This window comes from Rhipicephalus sanguineus, chromosome 9 (genome assembly GCF_013339695.2).
Source record: "Rhipicephalus sanguineus isolate Rsan-2018 chromosome 9, BIME_Rsan_1.4, whole genome shotgun sequence".
In the NCBI taxonomy this organism is placed as follows: Eukaryota; Metazoa; Arthropoda; class Arachnida; order Ixodida; family Ixodidae; genus Rhipicephalus; species Rhipicephalus sanguineus.
The window spans coordinates 46,184,956-46,205,275 of NC_051184.2; the positions used below are offsets into that span (position 1 = coordinate 46,184,956).

At 46.9% G+C, this 20,320-nt stretch overlaps 1 protein-coding gene across 1 annotated transcript; it reads right to left on the reverse strand.

Annotated features, from left to right (window-relative positions):
* Window positions 1-1,711: 1,711 nt before the first annotated feature.
* Window positions 1,712-15,861, reverse strand: LOC119405106 (uncharacterized). Its single transcript, XM_037671900.2, has 6 exons — window positions 15,604-15,861; window positions 10,686-10,738; window positions 10,503-10,598; window positions 5,459-5,506; window positions 3,812-3,865; window positions 1,712-2,184 (listed from the first exon to the last, which is right to left on the reverse strand). Exons 1-6 carry the CDS (start codon window positions 15,713-15,715, stop codon window positions 2,035-2,037), a joined length of 513 nt encoding a protein of 170 aa, XP_037527828.1. The 5' UTR covers window positions 15,716-15,861; the 3' UTR covers window positions 1,712-2,034.
* Between the last annotated feature and the right edge of the window lie 4,459 nt (window positions 15,862-20,320).

The window sequence follows — 20,320 nt, forward strand, 5'->3', positions numbered from 1 at the left end:
AAAAAGTATGTATATTTGGTGTGATTTCTTGAATACAGGAGGAATTTAAGTTCATTGTTAAACCAGCATTTCATTCTGTGAAAAGGCATATGTGGTTTAAAGTGATTCAGCCATGCAGTCACGAATAAAAAAAAAATTGGTTTCACATACAATGATGTCTTACTCCATGCCTTCATGACTACTCACCCACATGATATGCCATGTGTTTATGAGATGTTGTAAACATATAGCACATATTATTACACCCAAACCTCATTATAACAAAGTCACATCTGCCATGAGAATAACTTCGTTATATCCGAAAATTCGTTATAAACGTTCATTCGTAGCACTGTATTTATGACAAAACTATTCTTCATTTACTTCGTTATAACCGATAATTCGTTATATCCGTGTTCGTTATATCGAGGTTTGAGCGTATTAGTTTTATGTTCTGTAGATAACTTTGAAGAGCACTTGCTTTAAACAGAAGATTGGAGTGCCGATTAGAGTGTAAGCTATTACTAAGGAGTTGGAGGACTACCCAAAGCACTGTGGCGGGTTGGTATTGCAGAACGTTTTCCAGCATTAGTGCAACTCATAAAAAGAGAGAGAAAAAACAGCAGATAAGAGACAGGCAACAAGGGTTGCGGTTTTGTGACCTCATTGCAAGGTCTATGAGTGCATCCCCGACTTAACACAATGTGTTGTTATCGAACATTACCATAATCAGCTTACACGTCAAATATTATAAGCTGAGGTCATAGAAAAACTTGGAAAAGAAAACCCGTATGCCCCATAACACCACTAATCCTGTATGGTATATAGGGAGGGACAGGATTGTTTGTGTGTGGTGTTCATGTAGCATTTGTTGTGAGGAATATGGGACTTATTGTAAAGCCATGTGTTGAATTGGAACGTTAACTGTAATTTAATCGTGTCGCGAAGGAACGTGACACGCTCACCCAAAAATTTGTGGTTTTCAGCGAAAAATAGATGTAGAGGGTCTATTATGCCTATACATATACGAAAAGTAGACTTTAAAAAAATATTTCAGTGCAAAACAAGCCCTAGAAGTTGCCGGCCACAAACCCCGCCCACCACCGGCGACCGCCATTTTGCCGTGGCGTGTATGACGTCATGTGCGGCATGGAGTGGAGCCGTCGTCTTCTACGAAAGTTTCAGCCGTTGCGAATCATTCAGTTTCAGTGCCAAGCTGATGAAAGCTAAAATATCGTGATTTCACGCGCAGCTGACGACGGTACAATATCGTTCGCCGGAATGCAGGCGTTCGCACAGCAAGCTGCTTGTTACGTCACGGCACCCCTGACTCTCGGGCCGCTCGCGTGCTTATAAAAATATTAAATTATAAATTAAGTACTCGACGAAATGCGCTAACATTTCTCCAGCTTATTTGTGAATGCACAAGGATGAGCCCACATAACACAGATTATGATCGAAAATTGGGTGTGTAATAAGCAAACGAATACAGTGTGGCAACTTCACAGTGCTGTGAGAAGATAAAATGAGCACTACGGTAAAGAGAGAGGGCCGTAACTAAGGGGGTTGGGGGTGAGGGGGTTTTGATACCCCCCGAAATTTTTTCACGCTTAACTTTTCGGGTGACACTAAAATACTTGCACGCCTTCACAGCGACCAGCAGTTGCCAAAGTGAGCCGTTGTACACACAAACACCCCCCGAAAAAAATTCCTGGATACGGCCCTGGTTTGCGTCACATTGTAAGGAGTTCAGAAAAAGACGTACGTTTATTCAAAGATGTAGGCATGAACTGATAAGTCGTATGTGAAACAGGGCATGTCGCTTCAGCCAGTGTTTCCACAGAGGGACTTGTCGTTGTCAGGGCAGCGTTTTCCTGATGTTGGACAAGTCCCCTTGCTAAAGCATTGGCTCCACTGACGTTCCTTGTTCGACAGCTTCTCATTGCTGTATGGAATTGGTCGAAAAAGTCTACCGGAAGTACGGACAGCTGGGATCGCTTTGAGGAATGCCCTCGTTTTTTTTTTTTATTGGCAGTTGGCTCGTGGCTGCCGTGCTCACACGAAGTGTGTGTACTCGACGGTGATGTTGGGCTTTGCGTTGAAGGGGGCCCCCATCAGCGATGCGCCCTCCGGCCCCGCCCGGAACCCGCGCAGGGCGGTCATGCCAGCCTCCCTGAACTTGCCCAGTGTGTTGGCCATGCAGTTCTGTTGTGCAAAGGAACAGGAATAGATTATATTTCTCTTTGGCCACATTTGTAGCTCACTGTTACGGCTCATTCGTAATTTACACAAACGCAAGGCGTGGACAAGCACACCTGCACGGAGGGGTTGAGGGGGAGAGGAACATTCAGACGCTCCAAGTCCGCCATTTCGTCAAAATCGCCGACCGTACGTATCTCGCCCAGTGATTGACTCTAAACGCAAACATGACGGCTTGAACTTGACAGTGTCTGGAACTGCACCCAAGGGTTCGGGGGTGCAAGTGAAACCTTAAAAGAGCCCTGCAACACATTTTCAAGTAGCCTAATGGCTATGGATATAAAGGGTTCAAAGAGCTTATTGTCTCACGAATCGACTGCCACAAAAAGTTTTAGAATCCGTCAAGTAAGAGCGGAGTTGCAAAGATTTGTCGCACGCTTCAAGCGCTTTCTCTCTCCTCTCGTACTAGCGAGCACGCTAAAAGCTACTCAGGGAGGGGAATGGCAAAGGGGCAAGAAGATGCGTCCGTTTTCTTCGAACGCGCGGCTTACTTTTCATGTAACGAGCGTAGGCACGTGGCGGCATCCCGCGGCGGCCGCGGTAACTGTGCAGCTCACGATGCTCAAAATCAGCCAATGGCCGTGGACTTGGGGGGTTTTATGGCGCGGTCATTTGTGTTTATGGCGTCATTTGTCGAGATATGAGGGAACGGTTTCTAGCTGACTTTGAGAATTGATTGTAAATTCCAGGCCGCGTGCTGCGCTATAATGTTTGGCTCGCGTGTTCTTAGGAGCCTCGACTATCGATCGGCAACGTTTTCTGGCCATGACAAAAGGGGCCCGGCAACACTTTTTGGATATGGTAAGAAAACGCTGCCGATGGGTAGGCGAGGCTCCTGTGAACATATGAGCAAAATATTATAGCACTGCGTGCGGCAAGGAATTTACACTTACTTTTCGAAGACAGCTAGCAAGTTATCGTTCTTCTCGGCAAATTACATCATCCACGGGCCCGACTCGTCAACGGAGGGAAGGGTACGGCCATTGGCTGATCTGATCGAGAAAACATGCTCAAGGTCATGATACGCGCTGTCGTAACTTCTTGCTCCTCTGTCGTAATCCCCCCCCCCCTTCCCTATGTAGCTTTCAGCGCGCTCTTCGGGACGAAAGAATAGAGAGTTTTAGCAAGTTACGGAAATACGGTAAGGCAGTGCGGTAGCGTTCCTCCTTTCCCGCTGGTTGTGCTTTTTCCGCTCCCCGTTCCAGTGACAATCCGTACTCCAAACGACAGGTGTCTCGTTAATAATGCGTTGGCTGACGGGCAACAGTGAGGCGCGACAACCCCCACAGTAATTTTTGAAAAAGCTTTTGTGCTGTTGGGGTGCCTTCACCGGCAAAAAGTCGACGACCTGGAAAGGAGGAGTGGTACCGTCATACGGTAGCGTATTTGCGTACCGTATTTCCGTATCTAGCTAAAACTCTCTAATAGGAAGAAGAAAAACGCTAAAAGCGTGCGATGAATCACTGCAACTCTGCTCGCCCTTGACAACTGCGGCAATCGATTCGCGAGGCATTGAACTCCGTGAGTGAGATCATTCAATGATGATGACTGCAGAATTACATATCACACATACCTTGAAGAGTTGGACAGAGTTGTCAAACGGTGGGCTTTTCAGCTTGACGTCAGGCTGTAAAGTTAAATAAAATGCTAATTAAAAAAAAATTGTTCACGCCATCATGCTCGTAACACAGGTTTGTGAAGCAGGGCTGCACAGTGCATGTTGTAAGGTTCTTTATTTTTTTTATCCGAAGACAGATTTTGTCTAACTCCTTTTGGTCTGACTCCTGAACGATAGAACTAGCCTCTTCCTTGAGGAATAAGGGTACACTACACTCAAATTGGAGTTACTGAATCGGATAACGTTCGCTTTAGAGGGGAGTATGAGAGCTTCGAGAAAAGGAGTCAAAGGTGATAGGGAGAATGTTTGCACCCTTAAGGAATGCAAGTACGCCCAAAGGTAGATTCTAAGCATGTCAAATCTTGATAAAATGCTTTGCTGGGCGTGTTGGTTCATAGTCTGGAATCGGTTTGAGCGCAAAAAAGGCGGGACACACAGGAAGACAAGACGACTCTCTGTGGAAATGAGTACTCCCAAAATTAATATTGCGGGGTGGATGCTTGTCATTCTCGGAAAAGTACGATGACTCTGAAAAATGTAGTTGCTTTGAGAATGTATATGGTCTTAAAGTGGGCCATTCTCGTTCTGACGATAGTGTCGGCGTTCAGCATCAAACTATTGCATGACTCTAATATGGCTCGAGCCAAAGAAGCAAAACATGAGCGTTTTCGGGCATGAGAACAGTAACACTAAGTCATGTTGAACTCGCATTTTTGTGAAGAATTGACCTCTGCTCTACGACACACACACAAAAAAAAGAAAGAGGAAACGCACATATTACGAAAGAGCTTCTTGCTAGTTTCGCTTTATAAAGATTTGACTTATACCATATAATAATGATGGAACTGGTCTCGCTCAAGTGAATATGAAGTGCCGCGTCTTTACGTGCGGGCCACTTCCGAGTTGAACCAGATGACATAGTGATGATTACGTTGTTGTATTTTCATTTTACTAATCAAGTTAACATAATTTTTGGTGCCATCGGCAGAGCTGGATCGGGAATAAAAGAGAAATGTTCACGGGAGAGAGTTAGTACCATTAATAGTTATATTAACTCTGCAAGCGGTGTGTGTGTGGGGGGGGGGGGGGGGGTATGAGCGCTCTACTGAAGGCCATGCTTCACTTTCCCGAGCGCCTGGGTTATGACACCAATAAATCATGCGTTACTGCTCAGTCTTGCTTGATATCTTGTGACTTCCGCAAAGAATGTTAACGAGTCGCCTTATTAATTATTGTTATGTTGGATCGTTACGTAGGACTTGTTCAACAACTTGCCGAGGCGAAGCTTCGCCGCAGTCTATGACGTCACAGGCGAAGAGCGTACGCGAATTCGAAAGCCTTTTCGTCTTCTGTGGCTTTCGTATCAAGCCTGTTACCAGCTGGTGTGCCAATCCTTCTTGAACATATCTATTGCTTTTGTGTCCTAGCGCGGTTCAGTTTGTCTGGACCCCTATCGCGAATCTCAATCTTCACACCTATCACTATCTTCGGTCCCCTTTTTTTTCGCTTTGATGACGCAATATACTTAAATGAAGCTAGTACACACTGTCAACTTTTACATAAGCATCACACGTATAGCAGCGACGTCTGAGGCGAGCTCACCTTTAACTTTAGGTAGGCGTCCACCCTGCAGTCCTGCACTTGACTCAGCTGCAAATATTCGCGAGATAAAGAAATAGTGATTATGGGATGCCTCCACCACTTATGGGGAACCGCTTTATTCAGCCGTGCTCGAGCCGAAATCACATTGATGATGATATATACAGATGACGAAGATACACAAGTGATGATGATATGTAAAAAGGAGGAAGAGTCATTCACTTTTCGCGCTCACAATTAGCGCATATGTGCGTGCGCTGCTTCGCATAAGGCACGCAGCTGTTCCACAGTTGTACGACAAGTGACTATATACTGTTCCACATTATATTAAATATAAATTAAAATTCAAGATAAAACATTTTTACTGCCAAACTTTTCACAACAGCGGTGGACATCAGAATTTGCGCGATAATCGCCAGCCAGATCAAAAACAAAAGTTATTCAAACTTCTCGCAAAGACTGATTTAACGAGGTTTAATATCTGTCTCCCAATGAGAAAATGTTTCGTGAATTGTGGAAAAAAGCGTAACTTTTTTTTTTTTTCATAGAAACCTTGTGCCTAGCACCTCATTTAGAATCACGGACTTAGAATAGGCCCTTGGATCCACCCCGTTTGGTGTAGGGTGCCCCTCGCCAAGCTTCATTGAAATTTTCGACCAATCACTGCAAGTTGTTGGGTGCCGTCTGTGGAATGCTTTACCGAAATTATTTTTCAAATTGGTTCATTATTCGTCACGGTAAAAAAAAAAAAAGCTTACCCCAGTTCCACAGAGTGTGAAATCTGCAGAAAGAGCGGAGCTGCAGTCCTGTGTTTCCTTTATGATTTTCTGTGATTTTCTGGGATGTTTTGTGATTTGGTGTGAGTGTCTGTGATTAGGTTAGTTGTAGGGTAGAGATGCGCGGGAAAGAATTTGTGACAGCCCCTGCCACACCCGGCCCTGCTACAGTGACTTTAGGCCCTATTCATGATCGAGACGCCCTTCCCCCGTTTAATCTATGGGTGTATCTGGGAACCGGAGCGTGACATGCTACGCGGACACTCATCTGTCGTCAGGCCCCGCCCTAGAACAGCTCCGCCGTTAAAAAAACAAAAAAAACACCCTTTATAATGCCTTCAGACCTTCGCCTGCATCGTTATATTGCTAAACCAATAAAAAAAATACCTATACAAATAAATATTCGCGCCTGTTCTAGACCACGCGAAGAATGTGGAGCCCAGAGTGCACCCACATTCCAGAAATGGGCCTGCGTTGTGGGGGACCCGAGTACCGCTGCTTCGCTAGACGCTACACAGTAAGCCTCGGGCAAACACCACTACGTATCGTTCTGCTTGTTCCACGCGAGGGCCTCATGAGCCTCCGTGGATGTTGTTTCCCCCCCCATGCCCCTCGTGCAAACGAAACGCATGCCGCCCATGTTGATCAAACGGTCGCTCAACCGCTCAAATCAACTATAGGGCCGCATTAGCCCATCGGCGATCCATCGCCTCCCACTAGAGCAGCTGCACTTACGTTCATCAGCCACTGTACTGGTGGTTGTTTTGAGTATCTAGCACTATATGAACATGTGGTTCTCATGTTGCATACGCATTAAATGAGGACAGGACGTTCGACCATATTAGAATGACCTGCAATGGGCGATGACCCACAGCTCCGCTGCACCAGACAAGCCAAGAGAGCATCGGCTGCGAACCTTCACTTTTTTTTCTCAGCGTATTACCGGAGTAGCCAAACTTGCAGGGGCGTAGACAGGGGGGGGGGGGGTTCAACCCCCCTCCCCCACGAACATTTTCAATTTTGCTTGCGTATATATACACGCACACATACAAACGCACGCGCGAACATACATAAAGTATGGTTGAACCCCCCCCCCCCTCCCCCCTAAAAAAATTTCTGGCTACGCCCCTGCAAACTTGCTTGCATCTTGCAAAGTGATTCGCGTCGTCACTCGAACCTGCGAAGGCGACTTTAGATAATTTTAGCTCGTTCGCACACTTTTTTGCTTTAGCATGCCGGGTTACCGTAGCCGTAAGCGTGAAATCTGATAGGTGGGTCCACCTGGCGGCGCTAAGATGAACCAGGGAAGCACAGAATTGCTGTTGCAGAAATCTAAAATATTTTACTTCTATGCTGGTGTAAATTCTCGGCAGCGACATAGTTCAAATGCGTTGCCTTTATCAACAGTTTTTCGCCACGGTCACTCATCGAAAACAACGAAATGCACTATAACTGTGGTTGCACGATGCGTCGCAATATGTCGATACCATCGTCCGGTAACCCAGTGTCTGCAAAGATCTCTGCGTATACCGCAATTCCGTACACGCTAATATTCTCTATTAGAGAAGTTCAGCGAGTTTTGAAGGCATACGGACGCTTGCTCGCGTGTGCGTGAAAGAGGAGACGATGCAGCATTAAGTGCGTCACAACTTTGTGGGCCCACGTGTTCAAGCTTTCTACATAGTGACGTCACTGTCCAACTCGGCGCCAAGAAACCGAAAGTCGTTCATATAAATAAGGCGATATAAAATTATTTAGCGAGAAGACGTGAATCTTGGAGCGTGTATCATGCTTTCTAGGGCAATAATTGAAACGTCTGCAACAAAGAACACGCCAGGCGCAATTTTGATGGCACCACCCCTTTAAGTATGGTTATGTCGAGCTATCCTTCTCAGGTTTCGATCGGTTCCCCAACTACGTATGTGTTACGTGGTTTTGGCGGGAACATGTCACGCGACTAGCTGTTACGTGATGTGACTTTAGTCACGTGACTAGCTGTTACGTGGTTCTGGCGGAAACATGCCACGTGACCACTTACGCGATTTTAGTCACATGACTATCTGTTATGCGAAATTACGTGATTTTTAGTCGCGTGATTAGTGCTACATGATGTTACGAGATTTTAGTCACGTGACTATAGCTGCTACGTGGTTTTGGCGGGAACATGTCACGTGACTAGATGTTACGTGATTATGAGTCACGTGAATAGTTACCTGGTTTATGGCCGGAACATGTCACGTGACTAGCTGTTACGTGATTTTTAGTCACGCGACTAGATGTGATTTTAATAACGACCGGCTGGAACACGTCATGTTACTAGATGTTGCGTGGTCTTGGCGGGAACGTCACGTGACTTGCTGTTACGTGATGCTACGTGATTTTGAGTCATGTGACTAGTTTTGTGGCTTACGGCAGGAACATGTCACGTGACTAGCTGTTACGTAATCTTAGTCGCGTGACTAGTGCTTACGTGATGCTACGTAATTTTAGCACAGGACTAGTTGCGTGATGTTACGTGATTTTAGTCACATGACTAGATGCTACGTGATTTTTGTCACGTGACTGGTGGTTACGTGTTTTGGCGGGAACATGTCAAGTGCCTAACTGTTACGTGATTTCAGCCACGTGAGTAGTTACGCTTTTTTTCGTAATTTATTCACGTGACTAGTTACGCAATGTCACGGGTTTTTGGTCACGTGACTAGTTATTACGTAACGTTACGTGATTTAGCCACGTGACTAAATGTTACGCGATGTTACGTGATTTTCAGTCACGTCGACTAGTTGTTACGCGATGTTTCGTAATTTTAATCACGTAACTAGTTACGTGATATTACGTGATTTTAGTTTCGTGACTAGCTGTTACGTAATGTTACGTGATTTTTAGTCGCGTAACATACTCGCCTATTATAGTTATTGCATTCCACGGCCGGACAAATCGGCGCGCGTGTTGTGGGAGCGAAGCAGAAGACGAAGAAGAGGACAAAGCGAGCGCGTGCCGGTTCATTTCTGTTCGCACTACCCGGCGCAACGAAAAGCCTGAAGAGCTCTGCTGTAAAAAAGTGAACTGTCCTTTTTCCGTATTTGCAGGAGGCGAGCTTCACTGTCAGAGCCTACCTTTCTTTCTCTTTTACTTGTCGCAGGACTTGTGGCGTCATTGCGCGCTCCGCGTTGGATGAAGAACCGAAGCCGCGTGTCAGTGACGTTCTGCGGCGGGCATGGACGCACGCGCATGACCCCCAACCGGCCGTGGTAGTTCCAAGAACTGTTCCCATTTCAATTTTAAGTGCGGAGCACTTTAGGGGCCCAACTTGTCGCCCATCCATGCATCTCATGTGACGTGATCACGCTCACAGGCTCAATACAGGCCATAACAAGGCTAGCAGTGCTCAAAACCGGGTTAAAATGAACGAACAAGGTCTAAAATAAGATAATTAACAGAAATAACCAAGAAGTAATCGCAATAATTAACTAAAAATCGTTAAAATTTTTTTGGAAACCTGCAGCTGACTCTGGGGCTGCGCAAGAGAGGGCGCCACCGCCTCGCCGAGCGAGCGAATGCCCCTCCCCCTACGCTTCGCCGGCGCTGCGTCGCTACATCTGGTGGGGGAAACAATCTGACGAAGCTCGCTGCAGACGACGCGTATCTCAACTGCCGTAACAAGCAGGAAGTCGACAAAGCGCAGCAAAAAGTAGCGCAATGTCGCTCACCGAGTTTGCGAATTTCTCTGACAAGATTCTACGCGTGCCGGGGAAGCCCTGCATGCTTACGTCAAACATTGGCGTCACCGACGCTTTGGTAAACGGAGCAGTGGGAACTTAACGATCGGGAATCGCTGGGTGCCCGTGCTACGCACCTCCTCAGGTTTCATGGTAGTGGAGCTGCCACACGTTTCTTTTGTCTCAAGCACACGCCCAGCTGTTCTTTACATCTAGGCGAAAGCCTTATGTGCCTCATCAAACGGGAAAAGTGACCATCGGCGTAATCGTCGTTTGCAACACGAATGACACCAAAAATCATTATCGTACGTACCTTCGACTGCTTCTCTGATCATCTGCTCGTTCCTCTGGGAGGACTTGGAGGCGAAAGCAATGCGGTGCTCTCATCATCATCGTCATAATCGAAGAGGATGACCGCACTGGACGGCTCTCGCCTTCGAGTTGTCTTAGGCAAAAATAAATGAAAAAAAAAATACCACGCAGGATCCCGTGAGTTTTTGCTTCTTTTTTTTCCTTCTAGTTTATGTGACGCCTAAAGCGATATGTACTCACGAGGGCGTCGTCCTGGCAGGTAGTGCGCGAGTCCGCCTGTATGATCCGGGAATAGAGGCAGGCGAAGTACTCCCGCTTCAGCAGGTCCCAGCCTGACTGCGAGCATGGCACGACGTCACTTGTACATGCTTACCCGCGTGTCCCAGTTCTCTGTGCCGAGAAGGACCGTAGGGCACCACTTACGATGTCTTTAAACTCGAAGCTGTCGTCGGAGCACCCCTCGAGAACGGCGTTCACTGCGTCGCAAAAACGAGGCGGTGTACGAATTTGGGGAATTTTACCCCCTGTATGCTTCTTCGTATCAGGGATAACCGAAGAAACGTATCCACATTAACCAAACTCGGAGTCTCTTTGGCATTATAACTTAAAAGCAAACGCTGTGCATTTGATGGGCTGGGTAAACGTCCAGTCTACCCTATGTTTCCGAATTACTACATTGTATGACTTCACCTCTCTCTTTTTTTCTAACTACTCGATTACACCTTCATCTGACTGTGGTAGTGCTAACCAATATCCATCCCTACTCCTTGCAATCCAGTACACTTTGGACTGGATAACAACGCACCTCACGATGCCTTGACGTCCAAGTCGGTCGTGCGAGCTGCCAAGCTCCCTTTCCTGTCACTACAGATCTTGCCGGTAGTCGATTGCCAGGAAGTGCCAGCATAGGCGTGCGCAGAGCTCTCCGTTTAAGGAAGGAGGGGAGGGCAAATTTTTCACCGCACCGCAACACCCCCACCCACCCCACTTCCATTGGACGAGTCCGAAAGAAAATAAATTTTGCAATGCATGCAAAAATGAAAATGAAGCAATCTGGCGTGCTACTCACAACGGCCTGCCTTTGGACCCCGGCATTCCGGGAATAAAGGTTAGAAGTAAACCTATCTTGGAATGCAACATCAGGAGTCCTTGCCTGACACTATCGTCAAAAACTTGCAATTTCATAACTATGCACATGAAGCAATAAAGGCACAGGTCCGACTAAGTGAAGATATGAAGCCGACTTGGCGCCCTCTTTAGATCATTAGAGCACCCCCCCCCCCTTCACCCTGTGCCCCGCCTGTGCGCACGCCTGCGAGCATCAGTAATGCATATCTTCACCTTTCATTTTCACTAGGGGTGTGCGAGAGTGAATTTCGGAATTGAATCAAATACGAATACTAATCGAATACTCTTCGAATAGTAGGACAACTATTTTCAAAGCTTTCCAAGAGCTCCACAACATTTTTTTGGAATAAATATTCACAAACTTTCACCAAAGAGCATTGCGCTTACTTTTAACAGACTGAAAATACGACAGTTATGAATTCTGAGGTAAGCTCGTATACAGCAGCGACCAGAACCTTCGAAATATTTTGTAACTGTTGGTTGAAATACAGCAGTGACTGCAGATAGTTTGTCGCCTGCTTTTAAATAAAACTGAGACATAAAATCTAAACAATTTTGAACCGAAGACCATGCATGTAGCTAAGGCTGTAATGAAACGAACCTCTCATCGCAACATGGTCCCCATGGCATTGAAGGCATGTAGACATCAGTGTTGAAAGCTGTAACTGCAAGAACAATTTACGCGAACACAACCCTTGCTTCTGTTGTTATTCCTGAAGCTGAATGCAGGTGCACCTTCAGGTCTTACAAGATGAAGACAGGAACTGATTAATGCGATGCAGATGCAGCATAGTAAAAAGTGAGCGAGTGTGGAGCTTTCATAAAAAAAAAAGAACGCCTTAATCCGGTAATCAATATAGCGTCGGTAGTTTCGTAAAAGCTTGGGCTGCATGCATACTCGTAATTTAGTGATTAAAAGAAGAAAAATGGCCTTTAACTGTTCCAAAGTTTCATTGTTTTTGGGTTCTCCCGTCGGCGCTGATTATTCGAAAACTATTCGAAAAATATTCGGTATTTTGAATATGTACAATTCGATTCGAGTAGCGAATCGAATAGAATGCTATTCGATTCGTTATTCGAAATTTTAGAATATTCGCACACCCCTAATTTTCGCTATAACTTCTCCATCCGTGCAATACATCTGAGTTCGTGACGGACTCCCAAGGCATGCCGACCAACGCGCGCGTGACGATGTGTAGGTCGCGTCCTCTTCAAACCAAACATCCCAAAACAGAAAATGTCACACATTTCATTGGGAACTCGATAGGAACCGTACACTTTTGTTGTCCCGTTGAAATCTGGCCAACCTCCGGGAAGTGCTGCCCGCCAATCAACTCGCGGCTGCTCTTGTACTGGGAATGTGTGCGGGTCGGTTGCATGAATGCACGCGAAACGACGCGAGAGATCGTGCCCGCGTGATCTTCCAATGAGGCGCCCCCAGTTGCGATTACGCGTCGCCGGCACATCGAATATAGGCGAGCGTCGCGAGCATCCTCACCGCAGCTGTCGTTTGCGGATATCTCATTAACAGAGCGAGGAGTGATTTGTTCTCGTGAGCCAGCCGCAGTGTGTGCTCGCGCGGGAGATGAAGTGGCGAAGGCGGTTGGGAATGCGGTGCGTTACGTCCCTTGCGGGAATACTTCTGCGTTCGGGCCATCTGACCATGTGTATCTCGCACTGCGCCTCCACGCGGACTCTGATTCCCAGGGATGTTTGATCTGCAAAAGGCGTTAGTGTGCCTATCGATTGGAAGTAATATTTCTGGCGCCAGGAGCGGCAGAAATATTACTTCTAGAAACACTGCATGCAAAGATGCGCTGGTATTCACCCACCAAGACATTACTGAGAAATTTTTTCAGCAGTGAATAAAAAAAAAAAAGGGGGGGGGGGGGGCAAGTTGTGGGGACAACGGCGGCCATCAATTGGAAGAGTTATATCGACCTATAATTTGACACAACAATCAAGTCTATCGCTGATGTAATAATTAGATAAGTGTATGTTGAAAATCATCATTATTGGGGATGGGGGTAGGTTTTACGAGAATTAACTATCATCCCTGTGTATAAGGCCAGGAATAAACGCGTGGGTTTGTATGGGGGACAGTGTTGCGTAAATGGGGACTGATGATTGTGTCATAATTGTCGCCAGCATCAAAAAAAAAAGTTGACTTTTTTTGCGGTCATTATACATTCGCTTAACTATATGTGTAGTTTTGCGCAGGTTAAGTTTTGCAGAACAGTACGCCACCGCAACGTAAAATTTTAGGCGGACGGTGCATTTAATCGCAGGTATCGTTAAAAAAATTAAGACGGGAGAAGTATCGTGTCGGTTCGGATGCCGGATAATAAGCGACCGAAATTTTGGTTGTGGCTTGCAACAGGACTCGAAGGAAATTAAGACCCCTTTGATTGCCTTGGGGAAGTTTTGAATTAACTCGAGCGCGCTTAATGAAATATAGCACGAACTTGTGCTGCGTTCAACAACCATAAATATGCTTATGTGTAACATAGCTGGCCCCTTTTGCAGCTGTCATATGTCGCACGCCTGTATATATGTCATGACTCCGCGTTTTTCTTATAGCTGATGTATATGTTTCTCGTCGGGCTCGTTACACGTGGCTTCTGTCGGAAATGTTGTTAATGCAATTACGCGTCGTGCGGCTATTTTATTTTTTTGCTTGTTCTTGCAGTGGGGAGCAGCATAGAGGAAAGATTGCTTTTTCTGTAATTGACTAACCAGGAAAAATGGCAAAAATAAACTACGAACTTTGGCGCTAACATTAAGTATGGATTAAGTTTGATATAATTAAACGAGCGAAACATCTCGAACTATGTTATGTCATTCAAGCCTTCCTGGCACAGTGCCCTGACATCAGCAATATGGTAGACTTACTCGTCGCGTATAGGAATAAAACAATATTTTCACCAACTGCTGGAGGTTCTTTAACGTGTGCTTGAATCTCTAACACCCAATTTATTTCCCCCCTCCCCCCTCCCCCAATAAAAGTGAGGGGAAAGCCTGCTGCTATATAGTGGAGAAATAATGGGCACGGCAACGCTTGATGGGTTCTTGTAAGCGAGCACTGAGACATGTAGAGCGTTTATTTAATAGTGGTGATCGTTATAAAACAACGCTCGGCGGGTCCTGGTATGCGCGATTGTTTCGCGGTTATGCGTGTGAAATGAGGCGGCCGTTGTCAGCAGGAACCAGCGACGTCGGGCTCATCAGCAAATTTTAAGACTATATTCGAGAGAGCGTATGCATGGGCATGTTGGTAATTCATGTTTCACTTTTTGAGCGCACAAAAGAACAGGGACGAAAACGACGCGGACACAGCGCGGACACAGGCTTTCCACTGCAGGAAGTGTGGGTGCGATCCCATGTATTCGCAGTGCACTGCGATAGGAAGGAGCCAGGCACAAGCAACACGTGAGATAATTGAAGCGGCGAAGATTGCAAGTTTGGGAGACACGTGCATTAGTGCACCTTCAATTGACCTATCCAAAAAAGAACTAGACTTTCTAAGCAAGGCCCACAGGGTGACTCGACGATAGTGGTAGTCAGGTATGACCGCTCGATCTCTTAAAGAAGGAAAAAATCCGGTATCAGGTTGTTTGATTGCTTATCATGCATACTTACTTGTGGTTTTACATGAAGCCTTCCTGTACAATGCGCCTGCGTGCGTTGTTTTCTGTTGTCTATATAATATGTACCACTGTAGAAAATAAAGCATATGTTGGAAGTCAGCGCTGTGTCCGCGTCGTTTTCGTCCCTGTTCTTTTGTGCGCTCAAAAAGTGAAACATAAGACTATAGCTGTGACGTAGATACCGCACAGTTCTGCTCATTCAGCCGGATTGTGCAAGGAGGCGGGCATCACTTTCACGAGAAATGGAAATGTATAATCACGAAATGGACGACATTTCACAACCGAACTGGTAACCTTACGGCAGTAGCGAGGCCAGGGGCTTGGTTTGAGGGTTGCAGCCTCCCGTTTCGTCCCTAAACCTCTAAATCAGCACTTTCGTTTTCAGTCCCTTTAGGGACTGAAAACGAAAGTGCTGATTTAGAGGTTTAGGGACGAAAGTGCACATTTAAAGGTCTATAACTGGTCTATATGACTCGGCATTCCGCGCGGCACTGTTCTTATAAGAGTGTCGCAGTGCTATGCTTAGCACTTCCTCATGACACGCATATACAGTATAGTGTACTTACGCCAAGTACAGGACGGTGGAATGTCTCCGTCTTGCGCACGCGCGGACACAGCCGCTACGCCGGCGACCAGGGTCACCAGAACAAAAGTCCAGAGAGTCCTGGAACATGCCATAGCGCACGTCGGTCGAGCGTCGTAGTTCCGCGCGTGCCGCTCCTTTGGTGTATGTGGGGTGTTCCGACTGAGCCGTGCCTCTTCTTCGCCTTGTGGACAACAGTCGCGGTGCTGCCACAGTTCTGCTTGTTGTTTCGCGGGGCCAGCGCGAGCAGCCCAGCCGCGACGGATGACGGGAAGGGCCGTGAGGGTGTCCGTTGCGCTCTTAAATATTCGTTTTTCTTCGCGCGCGCGCGTTGCGTGCTGCTAGGCGTGCAACGTGATCCAGCGCTAACGAGATGACGTGCCCCAACGCCGCCGCCACATTACCCCTCCTCACGCTAAGTGGGGTGGGGAGACGGAGCGTGCTCTACAGTTGCACTTCACAAGGAGGTCGCCATCTTGTCTTCTACAGTAAATTCTTTCTGAGACCTTGTGTCATTGACATCACTTAAGTCTTTAAAGCGGAAAGTCGAAAGCGTTAACTTACAGCGATTAGAGCGCGTGTTCGTGAATACGTCGTGTTTTAATTAAAAATTTTTTTTTGTGTGTGTGTATGCCGATAAGAGCAGATTTCTTCAGTGCAAGTCGTGACGCTTGACACATTAGCGAAACCCGCCGGCCGACTACAAAAACGTTGGTTATGCAAACTAAATGTTCAAGAATTCGGCGTCAGGGTCCAGCGTATTACAGAAACACATCTTAGAATGAAACATTAGAGAGAGTGTTGGTTGGTTGGTTGGTTGGTTGGTTGCTCCTTAATGACCAGGCGTGTGCCGACAGGATTTAAAAAAAATCTCCTTTCATCTTCATCAATTTCAGTCCTTGCTGTATTCCTGTCGGCAGAGCAGCCAACCGGACACTAAACGTGTTAACCTATCTGCCCTTCAAATATATCCTTGCGTGCACACTGTCGAATCACTCAGGAAGCTTTAAATAGGAACGTGGAACAGTGTGCATGCGCCTGCATGACAACTTATTGTATGTTTCTCTGAGTCTATCTTTCTCTTCTTTCCCTTGCTGCTACGTTGTATCATATACATCTTGGTCCAGTATTGTACCAGATGTGATTGAACCTCGTTCCTCTGCTTTTTTGTCCGCGTCTATCAACTTTGACTGACTTCATCTCCGGCCCTTAAAAAATGAACTTCATTAAAAAAAAAAAAGACGTTCCACTGTCTGGAAGACGCCCGGTTCCCATATATTAACGCAATTAATCTTGCCAGAATTGTATTGTCAGATAAGTGCGGCAAGTTGGTCAGGTTGGTAAAGATGCATAACTTCGACTGCATAAAACACAAAAGATAGAGACGTAGACAGAACACGCGGTTGTGCTATCTACGTCTCTATCTCTTGTGTCCGTGTTTTATGCGCTGTCGAAGTTTTGTGTAGTCAGACTCGTAGGCACACCCGGACTTCGCAGCGGATCACCGTGTCCAGAGGGAAGCGCGCGAAAGGAGCCCGGGTGCAATACACGCCTCTCACACGACCTCAGCGGTGGTGATAAAATGGTACAGCGTCCGCCTCCAATGCAGGAGGTACTGGGTTCGAGTACCAGTGCCGCCGGTAACCCACCAGTCTTTCTGAAGTGGAGAGATGTATATACACCGACCTGGCGCACTGTAGTGTGGGTACTGATCTCGAGGACGTGGCCCTTCGTTTCCGCCCTCTTCTATCTTTGTTATTGTCGAAGTTATACGCGTGCAGGCTATGCTATTGTCGAACTTATATATTGTGCCGCACGTGAACGAGCATGAAGCGTTCACGGCTTCATTTCCCCAGCCCGCCTCGGTGGTTTGGTGGTTATTGTGCTCGACTGCTGACCCGAAGGTCGCGGGATCGAATACCGGCCGCATTTCAGTGAAGGCGAAATGCTAGAGGCCCGTGAATACTTCGATTAGGTGCACGTTAAAGAACCCCAGGTGGTCGAAGTTTCCGGAGCCCTCCACTACGGCGTCCCCCATAATCATATCATGGGTTTGGGACGTTAAACCCCAACAGTTATTATTATTTTCGTGCAGGAAATACGTTAAGCGTGTAATTCACATCTGCGGGTTATAGGCGAGGAAAATGCGGTACAGCGCACGATTCCCGTGTACGATGAGATCCTGTTACATACGTACGTAAGGCGGTAGGAAGGCAATTAAAACTTGTGTCTTTCTTTCAGGCCTCTACAAACGTATGTCAACATTACTGTGTCGCCAGTGCCGAAATAAAAGCAAAATAATAAAGCTGTATGCAGCGTGGTTCTTCCATCTGCATGGATTTCCGTCATAAGGCCTCCACTGCGAGTTCTCGCTGTTCCTGGTTAGTCTTGCTGCTTGAGATATTTAGCTTGACGGCAAACTACAGACTAGATGGATTGTTAATTAACCCTTTTGGAGTGAAAGTTAAATTAGCTTGTGTCCAAACCCGATGACGCATATAAAAGCGCATGGAAAATGCAGAAAGGCCTTTATACGACTTTTTAGTCGTGTTTTTACGCCTGCAAAAGAAAACAATCTTGGATTGGCTTAAATGCACAGACGGGTCCACTGTTTAAGGGGAACGCTTGCGTTCAGGGCATGTCAGGATATCGTTCTCTTGCAACAGCACAGTGAATTTGATTTGCATAGGACTATGGTGGCTGGCAGTTCCGACTCCCTTTGAAAGACTATAGTACATGTGTGTAGAACGGCTAACTTTGGCATTTGGTGGCCACTGTAAGGGCGTGCAAGTATTTTAGTGTCACCCGAAAAGTTAAAGCATGAAAAAATTTCGGGGGTGTCAGAACCCCCTCAGCCCCCCCTTAGTTTCGGCCCTGGTAGCGGGTACCTCGCTTCTCCGCAGAATGACGAATTATGGCATAGTGGGTGCTTCCCTATGCTTCACAAAAATTGTGATGATTTGTGGCGTAGTGGGTGCCTTGCAAGTGTACTTGTGTTAATTGCCCCAAGAGAGTTTACAACGGGCTCTAGAAAAGCCGCTCTTCCAGCTTTCGCTGTGACTGTGCTGGGTGTTCCGCGCAGGCCTGGCGTTTTTAACACGATAGCGTTAGAGAGCTCGTTACGCAGAAATTCTGGTATCGGCGTCGTTGGTTGTGTGCGGAAAATCAGCGTTGTCAGTGACAGAAAAATAGAGAAAGGTGCAAATAAAATAATTAAAAAGGTCACAGTTTCACCGCAAGGGCGAAGCAATGAATGCGATAGCAACAAATTGTAGTGTTATACAAAGTGAGGCTGGCAGCTAACTGTTTTGTACTGGATCTCGCGTAACTACAAAACGCTGGTGTAAGAGAATACGGCCGCTCCAGGGAAGGATGCTCTCCGCATAGTCACTTCGCGTTGAGAGCGCAGCACGTAGAAGGGTATACGAGCCGCCCGCTGTGATGGCTGTCGAGATAGCGCGCGCGCCAGCGATCGCGACCGCGCCGTTAAATTCAAAGTTCAAAGTTGCTGCTCGCGCGACCCCCCCCCCCCACTTTCCCCTCGCGTCTTTTCATGGTCGTCAAAGACGGGCGGGGCGTTTCCTGTCTGCTTCGAGGGATGGCCTCCCGAGTGGGGTGGTGTTATCGCATGCACCCTCCGAGCGACGGAAATGGGCCGGCTCGTTTGATCTCTGCTTCGGCCGCGTTCGTCGCCCCCGCTCGCGCGCTTTTACCTGCGGTAGAACATACTATGTACGGGGGAATCTTATCAATTTGGACTTCATACGGGAGGGACATGACGGCGACGGCAAAAACCCGTCGAGACTGTCCATGTAATTGCTATCGCAATAATAAATAAAATCTTTGGAGTGAGAATCGAACCTGTAGGCCTGCGTGCCAAACAGGTGTTCTACCACAGAGCCACGTCATTGCTTGGAACAACATAAAAAAAACGCTATATGAATGTCTTGTAGAGGGAGGAGTCTCCTTAACGCATGTAGTATTGCGTAGCATAAGCATAAAATCGCGCCAGGTCTTCCCCGTACCTTAACTCAGTCGGACCGGTACCGTTATTGTTCAAAGTGCAGCGTTATGGCCAAGCAGGGTTTTTGACGATAAAGAGGGCCGAGGACCTTTCATATATGTTGCATTCCGAGAACTATATATGTGTGTACACTTCACACAATTACCCCAGAAACACAGGGTGGCTACTTGAGCTGGTTGGTACTGCATTCTAAAAGGAAAATACGCTCTTTGTGCGCAAAACGTTTCAGAAAAGAAGAGAGATAGGACAGAGCGCACACTTACAACGTCCTATCTCTCTTCTTTTCTGAAACGTTTTGCGCACAAAGAGCGTATTTTCCTTTTAGTACCCCAGGAAAGCCGGGGAACAAAAGCAGGCCATTTTGAGAAGCAGGCCATCGACTTATTTTTATTATTGCACCCATTGCGAAGCTTGTTTTATCCTGGACCCGACCAATGGAGAACCCCGATGCTTCCTGCAGCTCTTGAAAAGCGGCGACCGGTGTCTCGGCGCTACCGTATCGACTCGCATACCACCAGCATCGGTTAGCACTGGCCAGTTGTCGGCTAGTGTTTTCCATATCGCCTATACGTCCTTCCGGACCATTTTTTTGCTCCCTCCCTTTTTCAGTCTTCCCACGAACTGTTCGCATCGCAAATGCAGGAACTTCGCGCAGCTGCCACCAGCAGCTCACTCC

What these genes read in the sequence shown, in the direction of transcription:
- LOC119405106 (XM_037671900.2), bottom strand. Translation starts at nt 15,715, where the DNA reads ATGGCATGTTCCAGGACTCTCTGGACTTTTGTTCTGGTGACCCTGGTC. An exon ending in GCTTCGAGTTTAAAGACATC is followed by an intron (nt 10,599 to 10,685) that starts GTAAGTGGTGCC and finishes CCATGCTCGCAG; the next exon opens with TCAGGCTGGGACCTGCTGAA. An exon ending in ACGCCTACCTAAAGTTAAAG is followed by an intron (nt 3,866 to 5,458) that starts GTGAGCTCGCCT and finishes TTAACTTTACAG; the next exon opens with CCTGACGTCAAGCTGAAAAG.